Below are 16,483 nucleotides of genomic sequence, written 5' to 3' on the forward strand. Positions count from 1 at the left end.
TTCAGATTATAGTCAAAGAAACTTCCACTTAATAAAGTTTCAAAAGATGCACGGAACTTTAGGAGGAAAATGACTTTAAAAGTATGGTGTGAGATACCAGGAAGAATGGGTTTTAAAAGCCAACCTGACACTCTCAATATTTTAAATGTATTTATCCCACTTATATTTATTGTACTTTAAAATTTAGATGTTTCAAGCATAGCACTTTTAATTTTACATGCTCCACTTTGCTGTAGATTTCAAAATTTTTACTTTCATCTTTCACTTCAGGGAAGGTAGACAGTTGATATATACATCTCCCCCATCCCATCCATGGTACTGGGAATTGAACCCATGGTCTTTACACAGAGATACATCCCCAAGCCTTTTTTATGATTTACTTTGAGATATGTTCTTGCTAAGGTGCTAACTTGCCTAGACTGAGTTTGAAGCTGGGACCCTCCCTCAGCCTCCTGGAGTGTTGAGATTACAGGTGTATGTCACCATGCTTGGCCCACTTCCATTTTCTTATTTCAATGTTTTTCTCTCTATTGGTTTGGAATTTATATTGCTTCCTTTCTTGAAAGCTTACCATATATGTGATAAAATATATTAAATATTTGAATTTTTAAAATATTACATTAATCCCTTCAAAATCCTCTTCCTCATTTTGAACATACTTATCCCATCACTCTTGTCACTTTCTGAAGTGGTTTTGGAAATCCACTTTCATGAGTGACTTTCGTTGTGCAGTTGTGGTTGCCTTGAGGTCCTGAATTAATTCAAAACATTTATTTTTCATGGTCATTTTAATGAAAAAAAATCCAAAGCTTCACAGTGCCAGATCTGGTGAATGGGGTGCATGTAGACACATGGTAATGTTCTATGAGCCTGCTTTCCCACTGCGTGGCCCCTGGCAGCAGAATTCACATTTTTTATAAAATCTCATAAAGCAACTGACGAAAAGAACTTCCAGAACTGCTCTGGAACCCCTTCTGTTTGCATGTCCCCCAGATGGCCTGTGCTCTTGCAGTACCTTGCTCACAGGGTACCTTTGGGAGTGCTCTCTCACCCCACCCCCTGGCTGCCTCCCCCTGCTCCCTAACACTCACCTCCAGCACCCTTGCTGGGCTCAGTGCTCACCCTTTGTTCATATAAACCACTGATGTGGAAGTCTACTCTCCTTGTTCAACAGTGCACCAAGGGGTGAATTACCTTGGCCAAAGCTCCTCTCTTGGCAGAGGAGTTTTAAACTCCTTCTTTTATTATGCAAGCATAGGGAAAGAACAAGGGACTGGAAGTCCAGAGTCTTGGACTCAAGTGTGGGCTCTGCCAAATATCCTGTAGTGGATCCCTGACTAGCTGTTTCCTTTTTCTGGGCCTCAGTTTCTCCATCTGTGGGAAAAACATGCTTTTAATTCCAAGGTTCTGCAGCCTTCTCAGGTGCACATGCCTAGGCCCATCAGCTCTCAATTCTGCACACACCAGGAGAAACGACCCCTTTCTGATCACTCAAGTGTGGGCCTGGCCCCTGGAATGTCAAGAAGAGAATTTCTTAAATTACAAGAAGAGAGGGTTGGACACTGTAGTACACACCTGTAATCTCAGCAGTCTGGGAGACTGAGGCAGGAGGATCATAAATTTGAGTACAGACTGAGCAATTTAGCAGCCTAGCAAGACCCTTCAAAAAAAAAAAGGTACTGCCCTAGAAAGCAGAAAACCTATGTATACCTCTCCCTCTTCCATGAGTGACACAGAAACAGACAGCAAAGAGAATGGGCCTTCCCTGCAATATTTATTGAGGAATTTACACATACACAGGAGAAAGGCAACCAGGCATTGTAGTTCCCACACATGAAGTCTTTTAAGCAAAGTTTTCTTGCTTGAATTTTCAGACAGGATTAATAATGGATGAGAAGAAAGCTGCCCAGACTCTGCCTCATCACCTGGAATAGGTGGACAACAGAGTCCCCAAGTCCCTGGGCTGAGGGAGGGAATGAGACAGGGAGCTATCTGTGAGACCATAATCTTTTTTAAACTGTAAGAAAAACTGGCAATAGTTTTCAGCTGTTGATAAATTAACTCCCCCCCTGTTGTAAACTTAAAAACAAAAATACCAGAGCAGAAGGGGAGGGGCAAGACAAGGGATCCACGCATATGCACACACAAGCAGTGCACACACTGAGCTCTGCGGTCCTAGGAAGTGCTGGATCCTGCTGGAGGCAGTGAAGGTCTGTGTGTAGGACCTTCAGAGTCTTTGGTGCTCATAAAGGTGACTGAAGCAGGAAGTGCTAAAGCCCCAGGCCGAGAAAGCAACTTGGGACAAATAGAGTAGTATTTTTGCTCATCTTTTTAGGGAAGGGCTTGCTTCACCCCAAGGCTAGGGTCAACCTGATCCAAGACCAGAGAAGTATTTAATGTGATTGCAGTTGTTTCTTCATTCACGTAAAGCATGAGAACAGGATGCTTTCCTCTTCAATTGAAAGTTCAAACATGTGACAACAGCCTATTAACATGTAGGAGGCCCTCTGCTCTCTCCTCATACACAATCCTCCAAACTATATGAGTCCCTGACAGGTTCAGCCTCAAGGGAAGGTACTGAAAGATGTATGCATTATCCCCACAGTTTAAGTGCCTTCTGCCAACAATTTCTAAGGTGCTGGTGCAGGACAGAATAAAGGCCATGGCTGGGAGTGCTGGGATGGCTTCAGACATGAACAACATAAAGCAACAGAGAGGTCTGCATGTTTGAGAATTGGCTAGGTTGGGCAGGATGCCAAACCTTAATGAATTATTGAATAATTTCTAAACCAAATGTAGAGGTAGGCAAGGGGGGGTGGAGAGGGGAAAGGGGATGGGAAAACACGAGACAGAGGGAGAGCAAGGGTGAAGAGACTGGCAGCTAGTTTTTAAAATAAAAACTAAACTGGTGTCTAGTTTTTATTTCCACATCTGAGGACTGAGAGTTTGACTTGCTGCCTGCCCATTTCCGCCGCTCATTGACTGTCCATAATTCATCATGCCATTGGCTCCATAGAAGTTCATCCCAGCCATCTGCTGAGTCATCTGGAAGGGAGAGAGGAGAGCTCAGATTAGTGCAAAAGCCTGGGTAGGAGTCTTCTCTGCAATAGGGAGGAGCAGACAAAAGCAAACTGTCACAGTACACAATGGCCCTGAGCCTTGCTAGTGTGCTGTCACCACACAAGACTGCATGTGAGACTCTGCAGGAAGGCAATGTTGCCAGACAACAAAGGCAGGAAAGAAGGCACTCTGGGTCAAGGTGGCAAGAAAGCAGCTTGAGAGGTTTTATCTTCGAGCCCCTCATTGTGACCACATGCTTTTGCTTAGCTGCCAGAGCCAACCCTGAGATCCAGAGCCAAGTCCCCACTGCAGTGTTCTTTCTGCCAGCAGAGGGCAGGCCCTCAGCGTGAGCCTGCACAGGCTCCCTTTTGCAGAGGGGAAGAGGAAGAGCAACTGAATTATTCTAAATGGACAAGGGAAATGTGAAGGAGGAGCTGAGAGATGAGTCAGCGTGGTAAGGTCTCTGTCTGATGAGATTAAATGACTGGCTCCTTGTCATCGATGCAAGAAACAATTTGTCAAGGAAAAATGCCTGAAATTTCCTGAGCATAGTACGTTTTCTTTATTTTTTATTATTTAGCGAATATTTCATTGGTTTCTGTAATCAAACCCATGTAGATAAGACCTTACATACTTAATACAGTATATTTCCCCTGTACAAATGGAAAAAAATTAAGTTTAACATTTCTAGACCAATATGGCTGTTAATTTCTGTACAAGGCCAACTCAACATAGTAAACTGGGATAACTTTTAATAGTACATTTTCTTCACAAGAGATCTAGTTTCTTCCACTAACTTTTTTTTTTAAAAGTCAAACTAAGAATAGTATAATGGAAGTCATAGATCTCTTCCTTGAATCCACCAGTTAACATTTTGCCAAATTCTCTCCCCCATTTCTAAAAAGTTTACAATTTTGATGGCATCAAAAATTAGAGATAGCATGGTATTTGACCCCTTGGTAAATCAGGAGGTATCCTGTAAGAACAAACACTTTTCTAGAACCACAATTCAACTAATACCTTAGAGCAGTGGGGGCAAACCTAGGGCAAATGTGTTATTTGTTTTTATAGATGTTAATGTAGAGTTTTACTTTTTCAACTAAAATCTCAGTATTCAGTTTAATTGCACTGTTGGCACTTTGTGATAATGAAGTGAGCTTGGGTTGCAGTTTGGGCACTTGTCTTGGAGAGGCCCACCAACACTGCCCCAAGAAACACCAGTAGAGCATTGTGGCGTAAACTGCATTTCCTTTTCATCTTAGTCTCCTTTAACTTGTAACAGTTCCCTACTCTTCCTTTGCACCCGGACACATATTTAAAAAGACTCCAGGCATGTAAAGCTGCAGAGTATTTCTCTATTTGTATTTATCTGATATTTTCTCAACACTGGATCCAAGTCACATATTCTTGGAAAGAATTCTACTTAAGATATTGTATCCTTCTCAGGACAAGATAACAAGAAGCACATGATATTAATTTGTCCTTGAGTAAAGTTTTCATCATACTTTCACTATTATAACTGAGTAATCTGAGTGGTATCTCAGCATGTACAAATACCTGTTCCTTCTATAATTGTTGGCTATCATTCTTATGTAAAGAAACCTTTCCTTCCCTCAATTCCACACTCCTTCTTTCCCCTTAATATTACTATGGGTTCTCAGATTTGTTTCCATTTGGTGTATTATAATCCACTACTATGATTATTTTTTTCGATCAACAGGCAGGCACACTGGCCCTGGTGGCTTCCAAAGTCTCCGAAAGGTGAACGATGACTTCAGCTTGGTTCCGTTCCATGCCACTGATACACTGGGCTGTACTTTTGTTGCTTTTCTATCTGGGGTGCTTTTTCTACTCCATCTGCCGAGCTATTACTCACCCTTCAGGACTCAGGTGCTAGCCTCTGAGGGACAGCATCTCTGACACACCCTGCCTGGCAGCGAGCTGACCCCACTGCATCTATGCAGGGGTAGGAAACTGAAGAAATTTACTCGTATGTCTGGCTCTGTCCCTTTGACTTCGTACTATTGTAGGTAAGAAATCATACTTTGGCCATCTTGGTTTTAATCTAATGACAAGTATATAGTAGGTTCTCAAGAAAACAACAAAACAACAAGTTGGCCAGTGGGAGCCTCTAGAAACTGGTTCCTGTGCCCTTTAGACATGTCCCTGTAGTTCTATAGCATTTCCTACTTACCTAAATAAAAATGAAAGAAAATAAGTGAATTAAAATCACAACTATGAAAACTAGAAAAAGAATAATACACTGAAAGCATATGGGAGCAATCAGTAAAAATAAACCAAAATTTCAGGAAGAAACAGAAAAATGGCTGGGTATGGTAGTGTACACTTGTAATCCCAGCACTTGGAAGGCTGAGGCAGGAGGATCACTGCTAGTTTGAAGCCAGCCTGGGGTACAGAGTGAACTGCATTTTGACACCCCATCTAAAAAAACATTAAAAAAGAAAGAGAAAAATGTAGAGCCAATAAATCAAAATCCCAAAATTTAAAAAAGTTAACAAGCCTAATTAGCATAACTTTTGATATATAAATTTAAAATTTTGAAGAAATAGGTACTCTAAGTAAAATAGTTTTCCAAAAGTGACTTCTATAAAAGAAAGAGAGAGAGAACTACAGAGGAATTACAAAACAGGACCACACAATTTCACATGGGAATTCTACCAAACTTTAAAGACTAATGCTATATAAATTATTCCAGACTACAGAAAATGGAAACACAAGGATACTTACGTGGGGTTAGTCTGTGCACTGTGCCCCTGTATTCTGCAGCTAAGTTCTAATAAAGCCTCTTTGGGATAGCAAGAACACAAAATAAAGCAACAACAACAAAACCTTTTCCTAAGTTTGGCACCGTGGCACACACCTCTAACCCCAGATGCTCAGGAGCCTGAGGCAGGAGGATAACCTGAGCCCAGGATTCTGAGGCCAATCTGAGCAACACCACAACACTAACAGACATCACTTTTTATAACCCAAGGACCCTCATACTGACTCTGATGAAGACAGCAAGTGTATCCCAGCACTACTCTAGAATTCGTTTTCTTGTCCCTTCATGTTCACTCTGAATGACTTTGTTCCAACTTTCATTTCTTTGTACAAGTATACAGTTTGGTGTTGTTTTGTGATCCAATTTGAACATCTTTTTTCCTGATAAAGAGTTGTCATTGGTATGAGTGATGTATTTGGTTTCAATTGCATATTACATTATATTGTGTTATATTTGCAACACCTTGTCATCTAGCAATTCTATTTTGTTTTTAAAATCCTTTTGGTATTTAGAAAAATTCCCAGGTTTTTTAATGATTATCTTTATATTAATGCTGTTTACAGTGTCCTGGTCTCCTCTTCCTTTACACAAACATCTATAATTGGCATGACAGCATATATTTTATGACTTCTACTTCTTTTGCAACAATTAAATAATATACTTTTCTCCTTTTTTTTCCCTTTCCATTCCATTAGTTTTAGTATTATTTGACAGAATGCAATGAGGATTCGTCAATCCTCCTTTGTTTCAGTCTTAGATTATCAATTAAACATTCAGTGCTCAGTATTAGCCAGAAATCCAGTCACCAGCTGGATGAATGAAGCTTATCTTCTGCTAGATTCCTCAGGGAAAGGCCAGTCAGCATGATATTTCTGGAATTCTTGTATGCTTAAGATAATTCTTCTTTTACAACCTTCACACAAGGATAGCTGGACTGACCATAAGATATTTGTACGTGCTTGAGTGTCTGAGGGTAGCACTCTGTCATCCCACCGTGCTGTTGGAAAGTCTGCTGTAACCTGGCTGTTTCCGTTTCATTTTGGTGACATATATTTGTATGATGAGAGGTGGAAAACATGAAGAAGCTGAAGCCCTGAAGACTGTTCTTCTTTTGGGAAGTGTAAAAGTATACTAGGATATTTTAGAGTTGACTATTCTAGGTCAGTTTTCCCAGAATTACAGTGGGCTCTTTAAATATTATATCAAGTCTTACTTCAGGGAAGTTTCCTGCACTTATAGTTTGAAGTATATTAATACCATCCTGCTCTTGTTTTTAGACTTTTGCTATCTCCAAATATATGTGTGTTAGGTTTTGCCTACGTCCTGTACTATACCTATCTATATTTTTCATTCTTTAGCTGTTCTGTCTTCTCTCAGTGACGTAAGTATGCGTTTTCAGCTGAATCTGTCCTCTTTTGCTTACTTGTACATCAGTATTTACTTCTAGTATGATTTTGTCTTTGTTTTCTTTCATGACTTCAGTAAATGTTCACAGCTTCTAGTTGTTTGTCCATTTTAGTTCTAAGTATTTGACTTTCTGATTCAAACTGTTTTTGTCTTATCTGCAGATTTTATTTGCACATGTCTGTAGGACATGATGATTGCAGTCATTGCGGGGAATTGGTGCGTCCATGTAACACATCTCAATCCTTTTTCTATCCTCTTCCTCACCCTCCTTCCAACTCTTAGTACCTTCCCTTTTGTAAAAGTTCTATTCAGATGTTTAACAATATTTTATTGAAGTTGGTGTACTATGCAACAGTTGTTTTCTACTTCATGGCATTTTTGAAGAAGAATTTTTATTACCTAAAATCTTTTTTCTTCAGTGCCGGGAATTTAACTCAGGGCTACACACATGCAAAGCAAGTGCTCTACCACTGAGCTGCCTCCCACCACTTTTTATTCTTTATTTTGAGACAAAGTATTGCTAAATTGCCCAGGCTGACGTCAAGCTTGTGATCCTCCTGTTTCAGCCTCTCATGTAGCTGAGAATACAGCTGTGTGCCATTGCACCTAAATACCTGAAATGTTTTTTTTTTTTTCTATTTTCTTCTCATAGTAATTTTGTATAAATCCAAATTGCCAAGTCTGTTTATTTTGTGGTGCCTTATTTTTGTGAATCAGTAGTAACAGACAGGTGTTGTGAGAGTTGAACGAGGCTTACTCGATTTCTAAGTCCAAGAGTACCCTTTTGTTTAGTGAAATAATTATTTAGGAGAAGGAAGATGGTTAACTTCTGGTTTTGTTTGTTTTTGAGACAGGGCCTCATTATGCAGTTCAGGTTGGCCTTGAGATTCATTATGTACCCCAGGCTGGCCTTAAACTTACAAGATCCTCCTACCTCAGCCTTAAGTACTGGGATAAGAGGTGTGCACCACCACACTCAGCCTAACCTCTAATTTTGCAACTTTCTTTTCCACTTCTCATTTGTTTCCCTTCACCACATCTCTAAAGAGTCCCTCCTATTTCTACATTATGTTCATCTCCCCAACATGCAATGTTTTTGAAAAGCTACCACTTATGACCCTATATATTTCCAGTCTCTTATATTTGATCCCCAAGTAAATGGAGTTCTAATCTACCAAGTCTCAGATGTGTTCTCAGTGTGTGTGAATTCCATTAGGGTAGGTCTCCCTCCTTGTAGGGCATGACTGGATCATCCCTAGGCCTCTGCTTCCTCTCCTCTTTTGATAGTTTCCTTTAAGCCACCGGCTGTTGGCTTTAGGCCTAAAATGTTCCCCAAAAGTCTTGTGTGTTTTCAGGGTGACTGGATTCATCCATTGATGAGTTCAGCAGCTGAATGTCCTATTAGGAGATGGGGCCTGATTGCAAACCAATACCTGAAGATGTGACTTGGGAAAGTGTATTCTTGTTCCTGGCTCCTCCATTCCCCCTCTGCTTCCAGGCTGCCATGAGATAAGGAGCTGCTCTCTGATTAGGCCTTACATTACAGCACTTCTACGTTAAAAGCCAGGCAACTATGGACAAAATCCTCCAAAAAGCATGAGACAAAATAAACTTTTCTTCCTTTACACTGTGAGTGTTGGGTATTTTGTCCCAATGGTGGGAAAGTGATTAATACATTGGCTGTGTTGCAGTTTGTTTTTTCTATATCTAATGTTAGGACATAGGACTCAGTTCTCAAATCTTAAACTCTGCCTGTTTGAATTCCTATACTACAAAAATGGTCTCCTTAATCACCCAATTAAATGTGTATGTAATCAAATATTCTAGCACATTTTCAAATAAAATTTTAACAAATTAAAAAAAATAATGTTAGGACATCCAGGGCTTTTTATAGTGGTGGCAGTGGGTTACAGAATATTGGAATTTCTTATTTATCTACATGTTTTGTTTTTTTTTTTCTTTTTGAGAAGATAGGGAGACATTCAGGTTTGGGTAATTACCCTTACTTTTTACAGGAACTCTGAATTCCTCAGAAAGTCTTGACACTAGATATGCCTTCTAGAAAAAAGAAACAAACTTCAGAATATCTCTTGGATTATCTCATCTACATGGAAGGGATTTATGGGATAAGGGAGAGTCAGAAAGTGAGACTTGCAAAGGCTCAGAAGTCATGTCCCAAGGAAACTAGGGTAGCTTACCTGGGTAAGGTTCCATTGTAGCTGCTGAGCTGGCTGAACCCCATACATAGTCTGAGGCATAGCTGCCATTCCTGCCATATAGCCAGGCTGCTGGGTGGCCATCATCCCATTTGGCACACCCATCATTGATGCCTGCATGCCACCCATATAGCCTGTGGGCATGGCAATGGGGGCAACCATTCCAGAGGCACCTGGTTGAGCTACCATGCCTACTGGTGGGGGCATCATGCTCCCCAAGATGTTGGTAGGAGGCGTTACCCCAGGGAAGCTGGTATAGGCTGCAGGATATGCCATCTGAGCAGGAGCCATGAACATTGCTGCCAAGAAAACACACACATCCATCTGTTAAAGAGGAAAGGACACAGCTAGCCCACATTCACTGGCTACCCTTTTCCAGTTAGAATTTTTCCAAATGACTCAACTCCAAATGCTGCTATACATAGCAAAATAGCCAGACAGATTCTCTACAAGGCTCACTGTGGTTCCTACAAGGTACCAACCTGCCACTGCCCTGTCAGGGAAGATCTAGACCTTGAGATAGATTTCACGGGTGTGTGACAGAAGTGCAGCTATGGGTTACATTAACATCTATCTACCGATACTATGTGATTTTACCAGTAGCCATGTTCAGCCTTGTCTGGTATATGATGTCCCTACCCCCAAAGTAACTGTTCTTGTCACAACAAATAATTCTTTGATGTAGTCCTCATGACTCTTCCTTGCACATATCATAATTCCATGAACTCTACCTTGGGCAGGCATCTGAGGTGTCTGTGATCCATACAGTGAAAGGATGGAGTCTTTAGAGAGTTGCTTCTTGCCTGCTTCCTCTGACTTGCTCCCTGGTTCTGGAAACAGGTTCAGGTTTTCGGGAACAGAGCTGGCACTCCCTGCAGTGGGCATGGAACCTACCACCTGGGGGCAGAGAGAGTAGAGGGAGAGTTGGAATGGTCCTCATGGAGGTCTGTGAATTTCCTCAGAGGGCCAGATCCTCTATTAGAGTGAGCCCCTCCAGCTGCTTCAGGTGAGGTCCTTTCCTTTTTTTTTTTTTTTTTGAATTCCCCTTTATGAAGGGCCAGCTTGATTTCTTTTTTTAGCTCTTCAGGCTAAAGTTCCTTGCCATTTTCTCTTACTTTCTTTATCCCTCACCTTCCCTAACTTTCTAATTAAGTCTTTTTCCTACTACAAAAACAAAAATAAAGACTTCCCTTACCTTTTGCTGCTTCAAACATTTGCAATAAGAATTTATGGCTAATGTCAAGTTAATACTTTCTTGACAACTTTACCATACAAATAGCTGATAGCACCTTATAGATAAGCTCTGGCACAATTCTTTGTTCTTCAGCATAAGACTGTAATTTGGTTTTAAAAATGATACAACACATTCAAAAAATAAAAATAAAAATGATACAACAGAGACAAGTGAGTTTATTTCCTAGGGTGGCCATTTACCAGGTGTATAATCAGAAGCCAGTAACTTAATTTTTCTAAATGAATGTTTCTCTATCCATATAGGATGTTCATTTTGTGGAACTCTGATGAATATTTGAAAGTATTAATGAAATATTCCAAATGGGCTGGTGTGGTGATAAATGTCATAAATTCAGCTTCTTAGGAAGATGAAACAGGAGGATCAAAAGTTTGAGGTCACCCTGGGCAACTTAGCAAGACCCTGTCTCCAAATAAAATTTCAAAAAGGGTTAAAGATAATATTGCTCAACAAACACCTGACACTGTTCCTAGTATATAGCAGGCTTTATACAAATGTTAGCCATTAAAATTTCAAGTCTTCATACTGATAATACCCTGACAGGAACTCAGGCTGAGGAGCTAACTTAAAAGTTTGGGCTTGAAAACAGAACATATTTTTTAAAAAAATGTTTAAAAAAAGAACATTTTTGGGCCAGGGAGATAGCTCAGTAGAATAAGTGCTTGCCTGGCAAGCACAAGGGCCTGAGTTCAATCCCCAGTTCTGCATGAAAAAAAAGAGCATATTTTTGATAGAAATCCACTTGAAGGGTCATCTTTTTCAGGAGACAAAATGGTATGAATAGCCAAACATGGGACTTGTAAGCCAGCATTCTGGGAAGCTGAAGCAGGAGAATTACAAGTTTGAGCTCAATCTAGGCAACTTGAGGAGGAGGAGGAGAAGGAGAAGTAAGAGAAAGAAGAAAAGGAGGAGGAGGAAGAGAAGGGGGAGGAAGAAGAAGAGGAGGAGGAAGAAGAAGAGGAGAAGAAGAAGAAGGAGGAGGAGGAAGAGAAGGAGGAAGAAGGGGAGGGGGAGGAAGAAACAGTAAGACAGTATCAAGAAAATCAAATTCCAATTTCATGTAGGATGCATAACTTGGTTCCATGATTAAGCTGTCCCTCTTTGCAGAATACTCTTTAATCCTAAGAAATCCAAAAGACTCACCTTTCTGGAAACTGAAGAAGATGGGGATGGAACAGAGGTCAAAAGATCTAAATCCTTCTCTAGGGTATTGCTTGTCTTACTATTTGTGATAGAGCAGGTCACTGGAGCATCTAGAAAGAGATGGAAGTCAAATTTGGCACTGCTTATTAAGGTCACATCTTCCTTCTGTATATATGAAGAGAGGATAGAGAAGGCCTAATGTCCTATGTGAACATGAAAACCCAGTCTTAGCAACTACTTACCTGTGATAGAGCTGCTCCTAAGAGGCCTCGCCCCACAGTGGCACTCCAGGGCAGCCTATAACCCCAGCCAACAGGCACAAGGCAACAGAAACCCAGGCCTGAAGGCTACCTCAGAAACACAGTCGAAGGGCTAGCAGGCTCCCTCTGGCTCTGTGAAAGGCAAGGTGTGAAGAAAAGTACAGAAACTAGAAGCCTAGGTAGCAAAAATAACCTAAACCAGCACTAGGGGACCAAAACAAAGTACAATCATCAGTGCAATAAGAGGTAGAGAACAGGCTTTCATTCTACAAAGAGCAAAATTACTAGTTCAGGATTTCAAAGGGGAAATCACTACAGTGTAACAAGCAATCTCAAAAGTTTGTTGCACCTAGCTAGGCATGGTGGTGCATGCGTATAATCCCAGCACTTTGGGGGGCTAAGGCAGGAGACTTACAAATGCCAGCCTAATCTGGATAATTTAGTAAGATCCTTTCTCAAAATGAAAAAGAGCTGGGAATATAGCTCGGGGTGAAGGCCCTGGGTTCTAGTGCCAGTACCACACATATAAAAAATGGGTTGTATCTGAAAAACCAAAGAGGTGAGGATAAGAAGCAGATTCAGCAAAGTGGCAAAATATTTGACAATACTCTTCAGTGCGACTGCAAACATTTACTGAGTGCTTAGAATGTGCCAGGCACAGAGTTAAGAGCTTCAGAGGCATCACTCCACTTAATCCTTCTAACATCTCTAAAGTAGAGATTCTAATCACTACCCAGATTAGGTAAGTGATACTCAGAGGTAAGGTATACAACTCAAGTTCACACAGTTAAGTGGCACAGTTGGGACTCTGGCTCGGAGGGTCATGCTGTACTGTACTGGTACCCTGAAAAATGTCACATAAACACCTCTTCTGAGCAACTACTCAGATGAAAATGTAACAGGAAGAATATGAAAGAATTACCTTAGTGAAGAAGACACAAAGGAGCCTTCTTTCCCCCAGTGTTTCTAAGGTCACTGAGAATTCATCAACATTTCTAAGAATAAGGAAATTGAAGAGTCTGACTCTTACCAAGACCCAGCAAATCCATGACTGGTGCTGTGGATTTAGGAGAACTCTTCCGAGGTAGCTGTGGATCCTCTTTTTTCTGTGGCTACAGTGAAAACAAAGAAATAAGCGCATGATTTTGAATGCTTTTCCTCTCTCCACTTCAAACACCACCGGTATTCTTGTGGTAAGGCTTTTTGACTCCAAGAGAGTTCCAAAGAAACAAAACTCAAGAAGCACTAGGAGGCGTGAGAGTTATAAATTGAACTTGCAGTGAAACAGAACCTGTTCCTGTTTAGTTTTCTAGAGTGGCAAAGATTTTTTTAAAACATCTTTTATTTAATTTTTTATTTGGTACAGGGTGTTACTATGCAGGCAGCTCACTCATTGTGATCCTCCTGTGTTAGCCTACCCAGTGCTGAGATTACAGATGTGCACCACCATGCCCAATTTCAGGGGCTGCATGACATGTGGTACAGGAGATGGAACCTGAATCCTTGTGTTTGTCAAGCATGCACTTACTATCTCCTCAGACCTACAGTGGCAAAGATTTCTGAAACCAGCAAATGAGCATGAGATTAAATAGAAATTTTTTAGTCCCCATAAACACAAAAAAAAAAAAAAAAAAAAAAAATCAAGGATAAAAGGCAATTTGGTAGAAAGGTCAAAAGCCAATTAATCTTCCAGTAGTTAGAAAACCTTTAACGATAAAAGGGAAGTCCAGGTAAGGTGATACAAGTCTGCATCCTGTACTATGGGAGGCTGAAGCTACAGGACTACAAGGCCAAGCCTACCTGGGCTACTCCGTGATTTAGCAAGACTTATCTCAAAATAAAAGAAGGGGCTGGGGATATAGCTCAGTGTGACAGCCCTGTGTTCAATCCCCAGGGGAAGAAGAGAGAAGGGAAGGAAGGGGGGAAGAGGGAGAGGAGATGGGAAAGAAAAGAGAAAAGAAGAGAAAAAGGAAAAGACAAAAGACAAATCAGTTTTAAAATTACCTAATTTACTCTGCACCAATCACTAGTAACTAGGTACACAGGCAATGTTGTTCACAGCAACCATAAAAGACTCTTCCTGACATAATAGTAAAAGGGGTTCAAGCTTGTAGAGATCTACCACTATAGCCACAGTACATCCTATAGAAAACGTAGTTAGTGTGGTCTGACATGGAGACTCCTCTTAACTAGGAAGGAAAAATGAAGTACAGGAGACCTAACAAGAGACAGCCTCTAGTGGGGGCAGCGTCTGCTCAGGTGTCATGCAGCCACCCATTCTGGCAGGGAAGGTACCTCTTGCTTAGATGGGAGAGAGGCAGTTCCCAAGCCTCCATCTGATCCCAAGGGAAAGTATTATAGGGCACATTAGGCAATAGTGACAACAGAACGCAGCCTAAATGGCTGCAGGGGATCTGATCTAAATGTGGAACCTTAATGTAAAATGGTATTAAATCTACTTACCATACACTGTCCTCCTCTCCCCTTCCACACATAAATATACTCAACATCATCCACACAATACAATTACTTTTCAACTTACCATTTTCACTTTCTCAAAAACAACAGGTTCCATTTTCTTCTCTGGAGCTGGCTCATTCCCTCTTTTCCATTTGTCATCTTTTTCTTTCTGAAATGATTTAATAAGAAAATGAACATGGTGACTAATAGTTCAATAAATAATAATTCAAAATATCCAAAAAAGTACAAGTATTTCCAAAGTTTCTAATGATTCTGGTACAGGACTTGGGAGTGTGTCTTGGATAGGATATCAGAGGTGATTTCTCCCACATGAGCCTTGCTAGGTAAGGAATATTCCAAATATCTTCGGCCCTCACACTCTGGGTCTGTCTAAACCACTTATGATACCTGAAATTTGCAGTATAAACTATATATAGAGGCAAAAAAGTTCACTCCCTATTTTTGTCCCAAATTTAACTTGTTCATGTTTGGAAGAGTATCTATCTCATCTCAATAATTTGGGAAATAAGTTCATATTTTTCTCAGTTTATATCCTTGTGATTTTTACAAATTTAATTATAGATACTCTTACTATTCATCTCCTTTTTCTAAAAATCAGGAAAAAAATCCTTAATTTCAAGATTTAACCTGAGAAAAAACAAAACTAAGGAAATAAAGCAAGAAAGAATTATAGTTCTAAACAGGGTTTACAATGTATTTTTCAAAGTGTCCTGAATGAGCCACCTCCATAAAACCAAAAAGCATATCAAGAAAAAAACTATTAGAAAGTCTAAGTTTTAGTTACTTTCAGAGGCAGTTTCATAATGTTTGCACAGATTATAAGGTTATTGGTCACATTTTGACATCAAATAAACATCTACTAAATGTTCATGTACAGCATGAACAAGTATGAGGTCCTGTGATCAAGCCCCAGGACCAGAGGGGATAAAAAGTAACCTTAAGAATACAGGCTTGGGAGCCTGAGGGATCACCACAAGTGCAAGGCCAGCCTGGAATATACAGTGATACCCCCATCTGAGAAAAAACTAATAATAACAGGAGGCACATAGATGGCACATGCCTATAATCTCAGTACTTGGAAAGTTGAGGCAAGAGGCTGCAAGCCCAGCCTGAGCAACTCAGTGACTTAATGAGGCCCTGTCTCAAAACAGAAATGGATTTTAAAAGAGCCTGTGGATATAGCTCAATGCAAAGGCCTGACTTCAACCCTAGCACCACAGAAACAATTGAAAAAAAAAAAAAAAAAAAAAAAAAGTGTAACATGCATATGAAAAATTCAGTCATGGTGACTAAAAATGCATTTTAAGTAGGAGAAAAATGCTAACAGTGATAATACCTAGTGTTGGAGGAAGTAAAGCTAGTATTCTTACACAATGCTGAAAAGACTGTAAAATGGTACAACTTTTGGAAAGTATACTGGCGAAAGTATGAAGAGAAAATATTAAAATCTTTTGACTGAGATAACATCATTTTAATGAATATTAAGAAAATAATCAAAGGGCCAATGAGATAGCTCAGCAGACTAAGAGCCTGCTCAGGGACAGGGGTTCAAACCCTGGAACCACATGCCACGCCAGCCCCACCCTAAGGTGCACTGAGCCAGCAACCAGGCATAGTGGCACATGCCTGTAATCCCAGTGCTGGGAGGCTTGAAACAGGAGGATGACTATGAGTCTGAGCTGTGTAGTATGACTGTGCACAAAATACATGAAAAAAATCTAAAATATGAAAGAAGTCATACACACCAAGATAGTAATGCCAGAATTACTCATGGCTAAATAACCCTTTTGGTCCAGAAGGGGAACACCAAACCATGATGTACCTACTCACTAAGAGGTTCTATAACAATATAATGTATAACTTGTCATGTAGAATGAAG

General features: G+C 40.3%; 1 protein-coding gene across 1 annotated transcript in view; it reads right to left on the reverse strand.

The window, feature by feature from the left end:
* Positions 1–1,755: 1,755 nt before the first annotated feature.
* The window catches only part of Smap2 (small ArfGAP2), a 54,555-nt gene continuing 39,827 nt past the window's right edge, over positions 1,756–16,483 (reverse strand). Inside the window, exons 5-10 of the mRNA XM_004645967.2 lie at positions 14,666–14,752; positions 13,154–13,235; positions 11,864–11,973; positions 10,200–10,365; positions 9,451–9,767; positions 1,756–3,045 (exon numbers count right to left, since the gene is read on the reverse strand). Of these exons, the coding sequence (XP_004646024.1) occupies positions 2,920–3,045; positions 9,451–9,767; positions 10,200–10,365; positions 11,864–11,973; positions 13,154–13,235; positions 14,666–14,752 (888 nt within the window). The 3' untranslated portion in view covers positions 1,756–2,919. The remainder of the gene's footprint in view (positions 3,046–9,450; positions 9,768–10,199; positions 10,366–11,863; positions 11,974–13,153; positions 13,236–14,665; positions 14,753–16,483) is intronic.

Source organism: Octodon degus, unplaced genomic scaffold (genome assembly GCF_000260255.1).
Source record: "Octodon degus isolate 3935 unplaced genomic scaffold, OctDeg1.0 scaffold00245, whole genome shotgun sequence".
NCBI classification, from domain to species: Eukaryota; Metazoa; Chordata; class Mammalia; order Rodentia; family Octodontidae; genus Octodon; species Octodon degus.